The sequence below is a fragment of the Dryobates pubescens genome, chromosome 13 (genome assembly GCF_014839835.1).
Source record: "Dryobates pubescens isolate bDryPub1 chromosome 13, bDryPub1.pri, whole genome shotgun sequence".
Lineage (NCBI taxonomy): Eukaryota > Metazoa > Chordata > Aves > Piciformes > Picidae > Dryobates > Dryobates pubescens.
The window spans coordinates 15,145,276-15,159,622 of record NC_071624.1 but is presented as its reverse complement, the minus strand read 5'-3'; the positions used below and the strand labels follow the sequence as shown (position 1 = coordinate 15,159,622).

At 40.5% G+C, this 14,347-nt stretch overlaps 1 protein-coding gene across 1 annotated transcript in view; it reads left to right on the top strand.

The window, feature by feature from the left end:
* The window catches only part of NAALADL2 (N-acetylated alpha-linked acidic dipeptidase like 2), a 292,588-nt gene that overhangs the window by 97,099 nt on the left and 181,142 nt on the right, over nucleotides 1-14,347 (top strand). Inside the window, exon 4 of the mRNA XM_009897854.2 lies at nucleotides 14,133-14,283. Coding sequence (XP_009896156.2) covers nucleotides 14,133-14,283 — 151 coding nt within the window. The remainder of the gene's footprint in view (nucleotides 1-14,132; nucleotides 14,284-14,347) is intronic.

The window sequence follows — 14,347 nt, the reverse complement described above, 5'->3', positions numbered from 1 at the left end:
TATATTTGTTTCTATCATAAACCATTTTAAAAGATATTTTCTTTTGGTCTTTCCTCTCATTCCCCAAGAAACTGTCAAGAGAAAGACAGAAATGACTTTACTGTGGCTCCTGTCCATGACCTAGTTGAGGAGGAGAGTGACAAGGAGCAATAGTGCAGCTACCTCATCTTTCCCCACCCCTTATATGACCTTCTTTTAGTATTAGGCTCCTTCTTTCCTAATCACTGCATAACAAATCTTTATGACAGCAAGTTGGGCATATTTTTCAGATTTTATGTTTTTCACTCTATTTTTTATGACAAGGCAAGGGCATAATTTTGGATTGATGTTCTGGAACTAATTGTATACTGGTGTTATTGAAAGGGGTTGTTTAGTTTGGTTTTGTTGTCTGTTTGGGGCTTGTTGTTGTTTGTTTTTTTCAACTGATGGTGAATGAATGACTTTGTAGTGCTTTGTGACTGCCAAACTAATGCAACTGCCACCCTTGTTCTCATCAAGACCTCCAACCTTGGACCTCCTCCATGTAGCTCTTTCTACGATTTCGTTTTGGTGAATGCTCACAGGAGGAGCCAAAAACTGTTTTACTGATGTGCTGAGTGGAAAGCAGCGAAAAAGAAAGGACTGAGGGAAAAGGCCAATGTGTGAGGGTTGACTTTTTCAGCTGTTGTGGGATTTTTTTTTTAGATTTCATCAGTAAATTTGCAGACGACACCAAGCTGGGGGCAGGAGTTGATCTGCTGGGGGGTAGAGAGGCTCTGCAGAGGGACCTCGACAGGCTGGGCAGATGGGCAGAGTCCAACAGCATGAGATTTAACACATCCAAGTGCTGGGTTCTGCACATTTGCCACAGCAACCCCATGCAGCGCTACAGGCTGGGGTCTGAGTGGCTGGAGAGTGGCCAGGCAGGGAGGCACCTAGGGGTGCTGGTTGATGGTAGGCTGAACATGAGCCTGCAGTGTGCCCAGGCAGCCAGGAGGGCCAATGGCATCCTGGCCTGCATCAAGAACAGTGTGGCCAGCAGGAGCAGGGAGGTCATTCTGCCCCTGTACACTGCACTGGTTAGGCCACACCTTGAGTACTGTGTCCAGTTCTGGGCCACTCAGTTTAGGAAAGATGTTGACTTGCTGGAGCGTGTCCAGAGAAGAGCAACAAAGTTGGTGAGGGGTTTGGAACACAAGCCCTATGAGGAGAGGCTGAGGGAGCTGGGGTTGCTTAGCCTGGAGAAGAGTAGGCTCAGGGGTGACCTTATTGCTCTCTACAACTACCTGAAGGGAGGTTGTAGACAGACGGATGTTGGTCTCTTCTCCCAGGCAACCAGCACCAGAACAAGAGGACACAGGCTGCACCAGGGGAGGTTTAGGCTGGAGGTTAGGAGGAAGTTCTACACAGAGAGAGTGATTGCCCATTGGAATGGGCTGCCCGAGGAGGTGGTGGAGTCACCATCACTGGAGGTGTTCAGGAGGAGACTTGATGGGGTGCTTGGTTGCATGGTTTAGTTGATTAGGTGGTGTTGAATGATAGGTTGGACACGATGATCTTGAAGGTCTCTTCCAACCTGGTTTATTCTATTCTATTTCCTGCAGTTTTGCTGTTCCTGAGTTATACAGGAAATGGTGCTTTGCTGTATTATATGCAGATGGTCCAGACAGACTCTGTGTTCAACATGAAAGATGTGCTTATGAGATATTTTGTATAACACAGTTCATTAATAGGCTCTGGTGGAAGAAATTCTAGTTGCTGAAGTTTCAGTCATGAAAAATAAGAAGGAAACTAGCCAAATTTTTAATTTGGGGGATTTCTAGGGACATCTAGTAGTGGAAATTAGTACTGGTAATTTATAAGGAAATTTTATGGCTAGGGTTTTTAATAACTTATTTAATATTTATAGTTTGTGAAATAACTTTATACACTGGGGCACATGCTTTATGGTCATTCCTTTTATCACTCCTAGTTTGTGACTGTTTTTCTAATCAGGAAGATAAATAAGTTCATTCTGAGTATTGATTTACTTAAAGGCATGCTAACCAAATAGTTAAACACTGCTCTTTTTCATAAATGAAAGTAAAATATTCATCAGCCAATTAATAATATGCAGATTTCCTAGTTGATATATAGATATGCCTGAGGCTTACATATAGCATACTCTATATCATTATGTGTTCCATTTAGAAACATGAAATTAAACCAAGTGTAAATTTAAAAATACATAATGCTGTAATACAATAGCTAAAGGCACTGCTATATTATATCCAAGGCATTATATTAAAGCATGAAGCCTGGATACAATGCTATATAGAATTGTTAGGGTTGGAAGGGACCTCAAGGATCATCTAGTTCCAACTTCCCTGCCATGATCAGGGACCCCTCACACTAGATCAGGCTGCTCAGAGCCCCATCCAGCCTGGCCTTAAAAAGCTCCAGGGATGAGGCTTCCACCACCTCCCTGGGCAACCTGTTCCAGTGTCTCACCACTCTCATGGTGAAGAACTTCCAAACAACCAATCTGCATCTATCCATTTCTATTTTTGTTCCATTCCCCCTAGTCCTATCGCTACCTGACACCTTAAAAAGTCCCTCACCAGCATTCTTGTAGGCCCCCTTAAGATACTGGAAGGCCACAATTAGGTCTTCTCAGAGCCTTCTCTTCTCCAGACTGAATAGCCCCATATATACATCCCAGAAGATAGTTGAGTAAGGGACACATTTTGTACTTTAAAAGAAATAGACTAGCTTTGCATAGAATCTTCCAAGATAATAATTGCAAGAATAAGAAAATAAGTGGAAAGGAATATTTGTATTATTTTCTTTTGCAGAGGTCTAATGAAGGCAGTTGTATTTTAACAGCCTAACAGACGTTCGAAGATGCAATTACTTGAGGCAGCAAATGTACATTAATTAAAAATCTGTGACTGATTGTTATGTGGGTTGTGAGAACATCTGCTAATATCTTGATAGATACCATATAACATCTACACTCAGTGAGCTAGCAAAGGCAAAATCCTATTTTTATCCTGGAGGTGGTAGGATTACTTGAGCTGATTTGTGCTTCGCCAGTACTTTCAGTGTTGATATTGGAAAATACATACTCAAGGTATCCCAAGGACATTCCAAATACAGGCTGCATGAAAGTGGAGAAGAGACTATTGGGAGGATCAGATTAAGAGTTTATATTTGGGATGGAATGGAGTGGAATGGAATGGAATTAACCAGGTTTGAAAAGACCTTTGAGATCATCAAGTCCAACCTATCAGCTAACACCATCTAATCAACTAAACCATGGCACTGAGCACCCCATCCAGTCTCTTCCTAAACACCTCCAGTGATGGTGACTCCACCACCTCCCTGGGCAGCCCATTCCAATGGGCAATCACTCCTTCTGTGAAGAACTTCTTCCTAACATCCAGCCTAAACCTCCCCTGGCACAGCTTGAGACTGTGTCCCCTTGTTTCATATGATGCACAATGTGAGGGGTTAATGCAAGTAGGTATTTCATTTTCTGTCTGCTTATTTACTTCCTTAGTCTTTCCAATTATGTAACCAGAAATTTTAGAAACAACCTAAGGTTCCCCCCCCACCCCCATATTGTTGTCTCCATAGTCTTCTGCTTTGGTTTGGTTGATAGTCTCATTCAAAGCCTGCCTTGTTTGGAGAATTGTTTCTGGAAACCGTTCATAAATGTATGCATTTGCACAGAATTAATGCACAGTTGAGTGAATAATAGTAATGACACCCCCAATCCCCAGGAGGAGTTGTAGCAAACAGCTGGGGTAAATCACATATACAAAAGAGGACACATTCCTGGCTTTTAGGTGTATGCAACACAAACCTCTGCTGTTTACTGTGTCTGTGAGTGTTGTACATCTTGTATTGATTCTTCAGTGTTTCAGACTGCGCACCATTTCTCATAGCAGACACAGCATAAGAATTTGAGAATCCCTGTTGTGGGTTTAACATACAAGTTGCTATCCTCTTCTTTACTCTCAGTAGATGATTTACACCACTACATAGCCATAGAGGCTTCCCTTATGGGCAAAGGCCAGTGTCTGTGGCAGTTTGAATCACCTCAGAAGGCTGATGCGTGCAGTGTAATCTGAGACCTAGCTGTTCCCTCCTTCTCACAAGAGCTGCTTCTCCCATCACCTGAAAACATATAACCATGTAATTGATTTGGACTGCATATAACTGAGAAATAAGGTACTCAACTCTGTGGTCTGAAAGTGGAAAAACAAGCCTGTATGCTCACTGGTGTTTGATTTGCTGGAAGCACTTGGGTAATAAACATTTTAAAAACATTTCCCCCTAAGACTGGTATGATGTTGCCTTAAGCTTTTTGTGTGAGTATAGTCTTGAATTTAACAAAACCCCCTGAATCTTAAAGGTCAAAGTATGAGGATAACTCAGTTAATTGGAGGCAAGTATGCCAAAACTCAGATTTAGGCAAGTATCTTGTTTGTGACTTCAGTTGCATGTATCTGTGGCCAATGAATAAGAAACTCTAGTAAACAAAATCATATGTTCTTAATCCTTAAATTTTCCTGCATGCTGTCAGGTTGCCAGTTATTAGTATGACTATTCTGTGAGACAGGTACCTATGCACTGGCAGTGGGTTGCAGTTCCAGTCTACACTGACGGGCTAGCAGCTCACTACTGGAAGAAACACCAGTGTGAAATTATTTCCTCAGCTGCCACTCACAGTGGCTTCACTGAGTATCTGTAAGCCTGTCTCAGTTTGGACATCTGGCAGTATGTTTTGAGGGCAAAACACTGAAATTATGTCTAAGATATTACTCCAAATATTTGCTCCTGAAAGAACAGAGAATTCTCCAAAATGAAAAATGCAAATTCATCTTGGGTGGAAGGAAAAGGTTAAATGGATAGACATCAATAGTTTTAAATTGACACATTATATCTTTAGTAGCTCTTACTGTAGTGACAGGTAAAATCCCTTTAATACACCTATTTGCACTTTATTTGTGGTGCTATTGACTGAGTATAAAGTATTGCCACTCATGAAAGTAATCACTTCTCTTTTGGATGAGACTTCAGGGTTCAATTTGTAACTAAAGAGATAAAAATAGGAGTTGTTGTCACATCCCATGGGAGTTCAGGTCCTGTTCTCGGTGTTAAGGCAGGTTGGAGCCTGCTCATCAGTTTGTTATAAGGCTTAGGGTACTTCAGTCTAACCTCTCTCTAACAGCACTGAGTCAATGTGTCATTATTGCTGCGGTTAGCAGAAGATGAGGAGAGAAGACACACCGCAGGCTAAGTGTATTTTCCCAAAGAATAATGATGATCCTGGTCTGAGTGAGACCTGAGAGCTGCTGGCCCAGGCCAGCAGTGAGCTGCCACGCAGCAAATCTGCAGGGCAAGTGCAGCTCATGTGGTGCCAAGAAAACCATATTTGCTGTAGCAAGGTGTCACAGCACTCCATGAAGATGGAGGTTGCAGTGGGAAGGTTTTGGGTTCTGAACACATTTGCCTTCCTTGTGGAAGGCCAGTATGGCAAAGTGCAGAGGAAGCAATGTTCTTCCCTGTGCCCCACCCTGAGTATGAGCCACCAAGTAGTTCAGCAGTGCTTGCAAGAGATCTGATGTGATGTGAGGTACTGTAGTATGCAACCATACTGATAGTGAAAAGTTGGTCTGGCATTAGTTGTTTCATAGTTGGGATATCTCCTGTCTGGGCACTTGCTGCTGAGTTCAAAAGTGGTAAGGAGAAATGGACTGCAGAGGTCTGTGAGCTCCCTGCAATTGGAACTGCAGCCTCCTTACCAGAGAAAACTTTGCATGAGTTTTTTTGCATGAGCTGCCAAATCCCAGATGGTAGGGGTTGGAGGGAACCTCTGAAGATCATCTAGTCCAACACTCCGTGTTAGAGCAGGATCAGCAGAGTAAATCACACAGGAAGATTGTTGTAAACCTGACCTGGCCTTCTGTATGAGAAGGACCCTGTGCTGTGTACATTGTTTGCAAATTGCATCTTGCTGACTTCACCTCATCTTTCTAGCAGTAGAAAAACAAATAAAATAAATAATGGGATAAATAACAAATGAATTTTAAAAAGGGGGAAACTGGCAGATGTTACTTAGGTCTGTGACTGTTTTGGCCCTTCAGTGGATTTTACATCAAAAGTTTGGTAGAATGGATAAAATACAGCTAAGGATCTAATCAGTTTATTCCTGATGATTTACCAGGATTATAATGGCATCTTTGTGTAATTGTTTTTTTGTGTGATGGATCTTCATCTCTTTTCTCTCAATGATGGAGTCTAAACATAGACTGAAATAACCATGAACATAATCAGAAAGAAGTTTCAGTATGAGCAGAGAAATGCTGTTGGCTTTTTGGAGGTTGTTCATCTGGATGTTCATTCAGTTTGTCTATTTCTTCTTTTTAATGTTTCCTGAGTATTTAATGGTACTTATTACACACACAGTGTTCTCCTCTACATGCTTATTTAAATGTGAGTAGTATTTCCTGAAGCTGTAGGCAGGCAGTAGCAATATGAAAGGCTTTGTATTATATACTCATCAAATAGTGAAGCTTTTTTTTTCCTGGACTGTAAGCAATTCAATTATTTTGTTTCTGAAATAAATTAAGTAAAGCTTATTGAGTCCAATCAACCTTTGTTTCTAGGGAATTGTAGTTCAATTTCATTTTTAATTAGATTGAACATTGTGAGTTTCTTAGCAGTAGTAAGCAAGATCTGGCAATAAAATATGCACTCAATTTGTATTAAAAGTGCCTAAAATCTAGTGCAGGGTACTGACAGTATATCTGCCTTATGTTTAATTGTCCAAGTACCCTATTTTGAAAATTCCATTTTTAAAAGTTGCTGGTGTGTGACAAATTACTTTTCTTTGATAAGAAGATGAGCAGACAGTAAACAGGGAAAGAATAGCACAAAGCATTCAGTTCTTTGTAGGCTTACCACGACATCCAGGACCATGATGTTACAAATTGTGCAAGGATTACAGGATTGCACAAAACTTTTTTTTTCCCATTTAGAGATGGTGAAGGGAAAAAGTCTCAAGAGGTTATTCCTCAACTACTACAGCAGGTGCTTGCCTCTAGGCCTTGGTTTCCAGTCAAACTAGTCGACAACAAGCTGAATTGTGATTCAGCCTTATACGTGGATGCTTGGAAACACTTTATCCAGTCTGAGTTCTGCCAATTTCTATGTTATGCAGGACTTTATTTCTTTTGTTGGCAAGTGCTTCTCTCAGCTTTGCACCAGAGAAGCTGCAGCTCTTTGCATGTGTACTTTGATTCCCAGTGCTGATTGCCTGTCTTGTATTCACTTGGATTTCTTTGTTGGGTTTTTTTGTGTGTGTGTATGGCTATGTACCATCATTTGCCTCAGAGAATGAAAAGGGTCAGCTACACATATGGTAGTGGATAACTGGCATATAAGATATGTCTGTGGGAAGGTATGTTTTGTTTCATGACAGTTTAGTTGCTCCTTCAACTGCAAAAGCGTTCCTACTGGGGGCTGCAGGATTCTAAGGACTCCTCATAGCCACATGTAGTGCAAAAAGGGATTTAGCTAGTATGGTTTGAATTAATATTACTCCAAGCTGGGCTAGCAGTGTTGAAGACTATCTTACATCCCTCTGGGAGATTAAGATGCACTAAGGAAAAGCAAATTATCTTATTGTTTTGCTTCTAAACATTGTTATTCATAAACCTTCACAAATCAGTTTTCTTGTGGTTAGTGCTAATTTAAATGTCTACTGCCCTTGAATAGCACTTCTCTGACAGACAAATGTAGTTAAAGATGCAACTTATGGTAAATTTATGTATGGAGTAGCTCTTACTCCTTGCTGCCATACAGCCTTATCACTCATATGCATGCTTTTATGATTAACATCCTCCCTCCCGTTTTTCCTCCCACAGTCTACAGGACATCCAGGAAATACAAGTGAGAAATCCTCTGTCCCATGAAAAAAAGATAATTTTTAGATGTAAAATACACAAGATTCTGAGAAGTGAAAACTGTCAATGACATTTTGAGCTTTCAAAGTGGTTAATAAAAATGTATTGAAAAAAATCTTAGGTCTGCAAGTCAGGCTCTTTCCCCAAATGCACCTCAAAGTATCATTTGTCTGCTGTAAGTACATCACAGTTTTAAGGTCTTGCCATGATGCAGAGGAAGTATTTGACTTTGTATTATTCATGTATATGGCACTGTATGTCACAAACAGTTTGTTTAATGCCAATGCAGTATGCTTTCCATCTTCTAAGCCCTTTATGGGAATAGCCTGTTATGAGATCACTGTTGTCTGCATTTCTAGTTTTTTTGATGCTTTATGCAGCATAATCTTTTTCGCAGACCTGTTTGTTCAACAGAGCTATGGTGTCATTCCTTAGCAAGGGCAGTGTTTGAGCTGAATGGGAAAGGTGTATTTCTTTTCATTATCCCCATACAGTGAGCCATTAAACTGGCTATGTCTTCTGTCTCTTTCACTGTCTTTACTCAGTACTTTCGGGGCTGGTCAGCAAAAGCCAAAACCTCTTCAAGTAGTGTTTTTCCACAGAATTCTTTTGATCAGTGTCCCTAGATCTGTCTGATGGGAAATACAGATGAAAGATTAAACATTAAATGCAGTATTAAGTATTAAGGTTAAGCCAAAATGAACTTTTGCTCTCCTACTTGTTAAAAATATGTGAGTGGTATAAAAATGAAGATGTATGTAGCTAGGTGTTGGGGATTTTTTTTCTGCCTTGAGTCTTGTTTGTCTTACCACTGAATCTTCCAAGTATTCTGCATTGTAGGAGGTAATTGAGAGGACAGTGGCATCTAATTAAATCTTCAGCATGCAAAGTCTTATTTTTCTCCTCAAGCAATCTGTTTCTGAAATAAAAAAGATGTTATGTCAGTGAGGTCTTCCAACAGTTTAAATGCCACTTTCCCCCTGCCTGGTAGTTTTACATACTGCCAGTTAGTAAAATGAGATGGGAGTTCCTTTCAGAGTGTCATGATTTTAATTGGAACTTCAGTAGAAAAAAAAAAGGTAATTAATAATGTGTAGCCTGTCCAGCTAGTAAAGCTGTGTCTCAGATTAATGTCTTCTGCACATTGCTTACAAATTGAAAAATGCAGCAGTTAAAAGCTGGTTGCTGTTATTTGTCTAATGAATGCTGATCATTGCACTGCAGTATAATGACCGTAGGCCATGCAGCTTCCACAAATGTGTATGAACATACTTGATTTTAAACAGATATCTGTAATAGATACTTTTATGTATTTCTTAATATGTCTTTGGGATGCTTTCTTTCTTCCTCTGAAATCTTATTGTGTGCATTGTATTGTTTGGTTTACTGATAAATTTTGATTGTTTAAGAATTTTTTTTTGTGTGGTTTTGTTTCAGTGCTCTGTGCATGTTATGACTGAATATAAAAATTCTGTGTGCATTTTTAGATAGATTACCTCAAAGGGGCGCAGGAAAAGGGGGGATTATATATAGTCCATAAACATATCTGCAGGAATATCCATTAAGTGTTTATTTTAAGAATGTGTCATGTCCAGGTTTTACTGTGTTAGCACCTGAACAGACTTGTAATGAACAGTACAATTGAGAATCTGGCTTTAGGAAGAGGAAGGCTTCTGGTCTGAAGTTATATGGAAGAGGTTGTTTGCTACAATAACAGCATGATCTAGTATGAATTTTGCTGTACTGTCAGTAGCTGACACTTAAAGGCCTCTATTGTCTAATGAACTGTGAGGTCATTTACAATAAGGCAGACATTGTGTGAAATATAATTTTATAAATTTTTTGGTGCAGATCTAGGAAGATTTAAGGAGTGCCCTATTGAGCTTAAAAAGTCCCATGCTTAAGCATTCTCTAAGTGCCTGGAGATAGAACATGTTCAATCTCTTTATTTAGGGTTCTTTTACTTTGCCAGACACATTTTGATATACTTCTATTAAATTTCATTTTTTAACAATAAATTTGGTGATAAAAGTTAAGAAGGTAAATGCTTGCTTAATTTACTACTTAAATCTTTATGTCTTGGTATGCCCCTCTCTAGACCATCTCAGTCCCTTTTCAGTTGTGACTGTAATTTCCATTTTTTCATATCAATCATTCACAAAGGTTGGGTATGTGATCTTCATAGTGCTGACATCACTCAGAAGCTGCTAGTGTACAGCATAAATGCTTTATTCTGCTTTACACCATCCTCTTTCTGCTGTGTTCACAGAATCACAGAAACATTCAGGTTGGAAAAGACCCTCAGGGTCACCAAGTCCAACCGATATGCCTGCTCTGCAAAGTACACCCCTAAATCATATCCCCAAGCACCACATCCTAATGACCTTTAAACTCATCCAGGCTTGGTCACTCAACCACATTCCTGGGCAGCACATTCCAATGCCTGACCACTCTTTCTGTGAATGTTTTTTTCCTAATGTCCAGTCTAAACCTACCCAGTCATAGCTTGAGGCCATTCCCTTTTATTCTATCACTAATTACCTGTGAGAAGAGACCAGCACCAGCCTCTACACAACATTCTTTCAGGTAGTTGTAGACAGCAATGAGGTCTCCCCTCAGTCTCCTCTTTTCTGAATTAAACAGCCCCAGCTCCTTCAGTCGCATTTTCATAAGATTGATTGTCCAGACCCTTCAACAGAGCTTCATTGCCTTCCTCACTCCAGCACCTCCACATCTCTCCTGTATCAAGGTGCCCAAAACTGGATACAATACTTGAGGTGTGGCCTTACCACAGCCGAGTACAAGAGGACAATCACCTCCCTACTCCTGCTGGACACAGCATTTCTGATCCAAGCCAGGATGCCATTGTCTTTCTTGGCCACCTGGGCACACTGCTTGGTCATATTCAGTTGCTTGTTGATTAGAACCTCCAGGTCCCTTTCTGCCAGACAGCTTTCCAGCCACACTTCCCCAAGGCTGTAGCGTTGCTTGGGGTTGTGTTTGGTGTTGTGGTGGTACAGTAGAAAGGCCTTCAGAAACTTGTGAGCGATTTCAGTGTACAACCTGATACTATTGGTGCAGGTCTCTGTGTACAGAAGGGAGGATCCAGCCAAGATGCACACTTTTCAGTAATGTGAAATCCATGCACATGAATGCTTTCTGAAGATGAGAACTGAATTTTGAGGTGCTTTGGGAATAAGACTGCACAGTGTGCTAATAATGTACCTAGTATTAAGAAGTAAAATTTAACAGAAGAGAACCTATAATAGAAGGAAGAGATTTGTGTTGGGTTTTGTTGTTGTGTGTTTGTTTATACGTGTGAGGGGGTGGTTGCTTTTTTTGCGTGAGGGTTTTTTGTTGGGTTTTTTTCCCTCAGCACTAAGTTTGATTTATCACATGCTGTGAACCTCTCATTGAAAGTTGCTGTATTGTAAATTAGCTTTTCCAGACAGTGTTAGTTCTACTTGTTTTGAGTAAGAATAAGCCCTACATGATGACAAAGTCACTTGCTCTATAGAGGTGTGTTACATCTTGTTCTGAACTGCATTGTCTTGCATAATGTATCACTGGACAGAGGAACAGGCTGTTCCATGAGTCAGTGAACAGGGGTTTTACAGCTTTATTTCTCAAGGTTGGATTTTGTGGTGTCTGATTTGTGGTCCCAGTTCCTGTATTTTTCTCCATCTGTCACATTCCTTCTTGTGGCTTCTTGTATGGTCTCCCACTTGCATTGAGGGGTGAGCTCTCAAGATTTTTATTAATGCCTTTTCAATGTGGTACATTAGCAGGATTTGCCTCTTGTCTCCTCAGTGTCTCATTTTCATTAAATTTACAGGAACATACCGAGGTATTTTGTCCTGTGAAATAAGTCTTCTGTGCTAACTAATCAGTGGTTCAATCGCTACTGTGGATCAAGACACAAGCATAGAAAGCAGACTAAAGAAGCCTTAAAAAGGCAGGGTTCGTTTGTTTGTTTGTTTTTTAATCAGAAGTAAAGCACAACCATTAAAACTTTAAAGGAGGGATAAATGGGATGACCTTCACTAGGAGAGAGAGGGGAGGACAAACCGCAGTGCTGATTCTGTAGTGCATGTAACACCGTGACTGCAAAGAAGCTTCACAAAGATGGAGAACTGCCTAGACAGTAGCAGTCTGAATGATGTATTAATTTATCTGAAGGACTTAATCTACAGTCTCTAGCTATGTAAAAAAAATACTACTAATAAATCAGTACCTTCTTAGATTCCTTATGCTGGGGCACTTTGTGGCTGTCCAAGTGTTGACTGAAGAGGAAAATGGAAGCAACATAGTTGCTGGCATAGTTGTGACATCACTGTTGGGAAGTTAAAAGGCAACAATTATAGCTGAAATCTGGAGACTGTTTTATAATTTCTCATGTGCAACCCAACTCTTTACTAGACATTGTAGCCATGGCAGCAGTGGTTGCTGCACTTTTGTCAATAACAGCGGTGTAGTTGCCTTCTCTCAGTGAAACAGAGGTATTTAATAGTGATTTTTTTTTTTAGCCCTCTTACAAAAAGCCCTGCATCTATGTTTCCTATCTTTTATGCTATTATATAAGGCTGGAGAAGGGGGGAAAAAATATACTGGATATAGGAAAAGAAAAGACAGTTATTATTTTAAATCCTGGCTGTTAGATTATTTAGCTACCATGTGTCCTGCTTGTCTCAAGAGTGTCCCCTCCCCTTTTATTGTGCAGTCAAATCCTAGCTGAATACCTGAATATGAACTTGGATCGGAAACACAACAATACAGCGATAAACAAACCTACCACTTTGGATATCTTTATTCTTGCATGGTCTGTAGTCCATTTGTAACCTTGTACATTTTTAAACACCTGTGCCGGTCATTTGCATCCTCACTGTGCACATTCATAGAATCATAGAATCAATAAGGTTGGAAGAGACCTCAAAGATCATCAAGTCCAACCTGTCACCCAAGGCCTCATGACTACTAAACCATGGCACCAAGTACCACGTCCAGTCCCCTCTTGAACACCTCCAGGGATGGTGACTCCACCACCTCCCTGGGCAGCCCATTCTAATGGCTAACAACTCTCTCTGTGAAGAACTTTCTCCTCACCTTGAGCCTCTGCCACAGCTTGAGACTGTCTCTCATTGTTCTGGTGATGGTTACCTGGGAGAAGAGACTAACCCCTCCTGGCTACAACCTCCCTTCAGGCTGTTTGACAGAAAGGGACCTGCGAGTACTGATTATCAAGCATCTTAATATGAGCTAGCAGTGTGCCCAGGAGGCCAAGAAAGTCGATGGCATCCTGGTTTGTATTGGAAACAGTGTGGCAAGCAGGACCAGGAAGGTGGTCATCCTTCTGTACTCTGCATTGGTGAGGCTGCACCTTAAGTATTGTGTTCACTTTTGGGCACCGCAATACAAGAGAAACATCTAGGTGCTGGAGCAGGTCCAGAGAATAGCAACTAAGCTGCTCTTCTTAGAAGGACCTAGACAGCAAGTCTTATGAAGAGCAACTGTGTCTCTAGAATATGCTACATACACACTTGTGCGTGTCCTGCAAGAGGTTGGATAAGCAGGAATGTCATTCTGCTAATAACATGGAAAATATGGGAGAGCTACTCCAGATCTATTAATAAGATTAGTTTCAAAACTAAGGCATTTTGCAAGGTGGTTATCTATATCACATGAAACTATGTTAGGGTTGTAAGTCTAGCAGGTGTCAAATGAGTAGGGAGAAAGGTGGCTCCACTCATGTCTCTTTGGGTATGTTGTCGAATCATGGTCATCTAAATATAATCTCCAGCACACCAGCTGTCTGATTATCACAGTAAAGGAGGTGAAGGTGGAACAAGAGTTGCAAAATCTCAAATGCAGTTGTAGTGGGTACTTCCTCAACATGCTGTGTATTGTTTAAAAGGAAGAATTATTTTTGTTGTTAGGCTTTCAAAGTAGCTTTTGACATGAACCGAGGAACATGACTTTGAATTAGTTCTTGGAGGGGTTGATTTTGCCTTTTCAAAGAATAGCTGCTGGTTTTATACTACAAGCAGTTTGGAATTGCACTTATCTTTGATTTGTGTAGAGTGTAGTATGGTGAGACTCTGGCACATGATAATGCTTGTGTCTCAACTATAACTAAAATAAAAATGTGTGCAATAAAAATGACTTTGGTTAATAGTCACCTGTATTGTTTTGTTTCCCCAGCTTTCTCTCTTAGAAGACGTGGGGTTTGGTGGTGTTCTTCTTTACATTGATCCATGTGACTTACCAAAGACTTCAGATCTTGCTGATAAAGCTTTCATGGTTTCCTTGAACAGCGGAGGAGATCCATCAACACCTGGCTATGCCAGTATTGGTAAGTACTGTTCAAAGCATATTCAAGTCATGGATATTTCAATTCACAGTAGATTAGTAAGTAT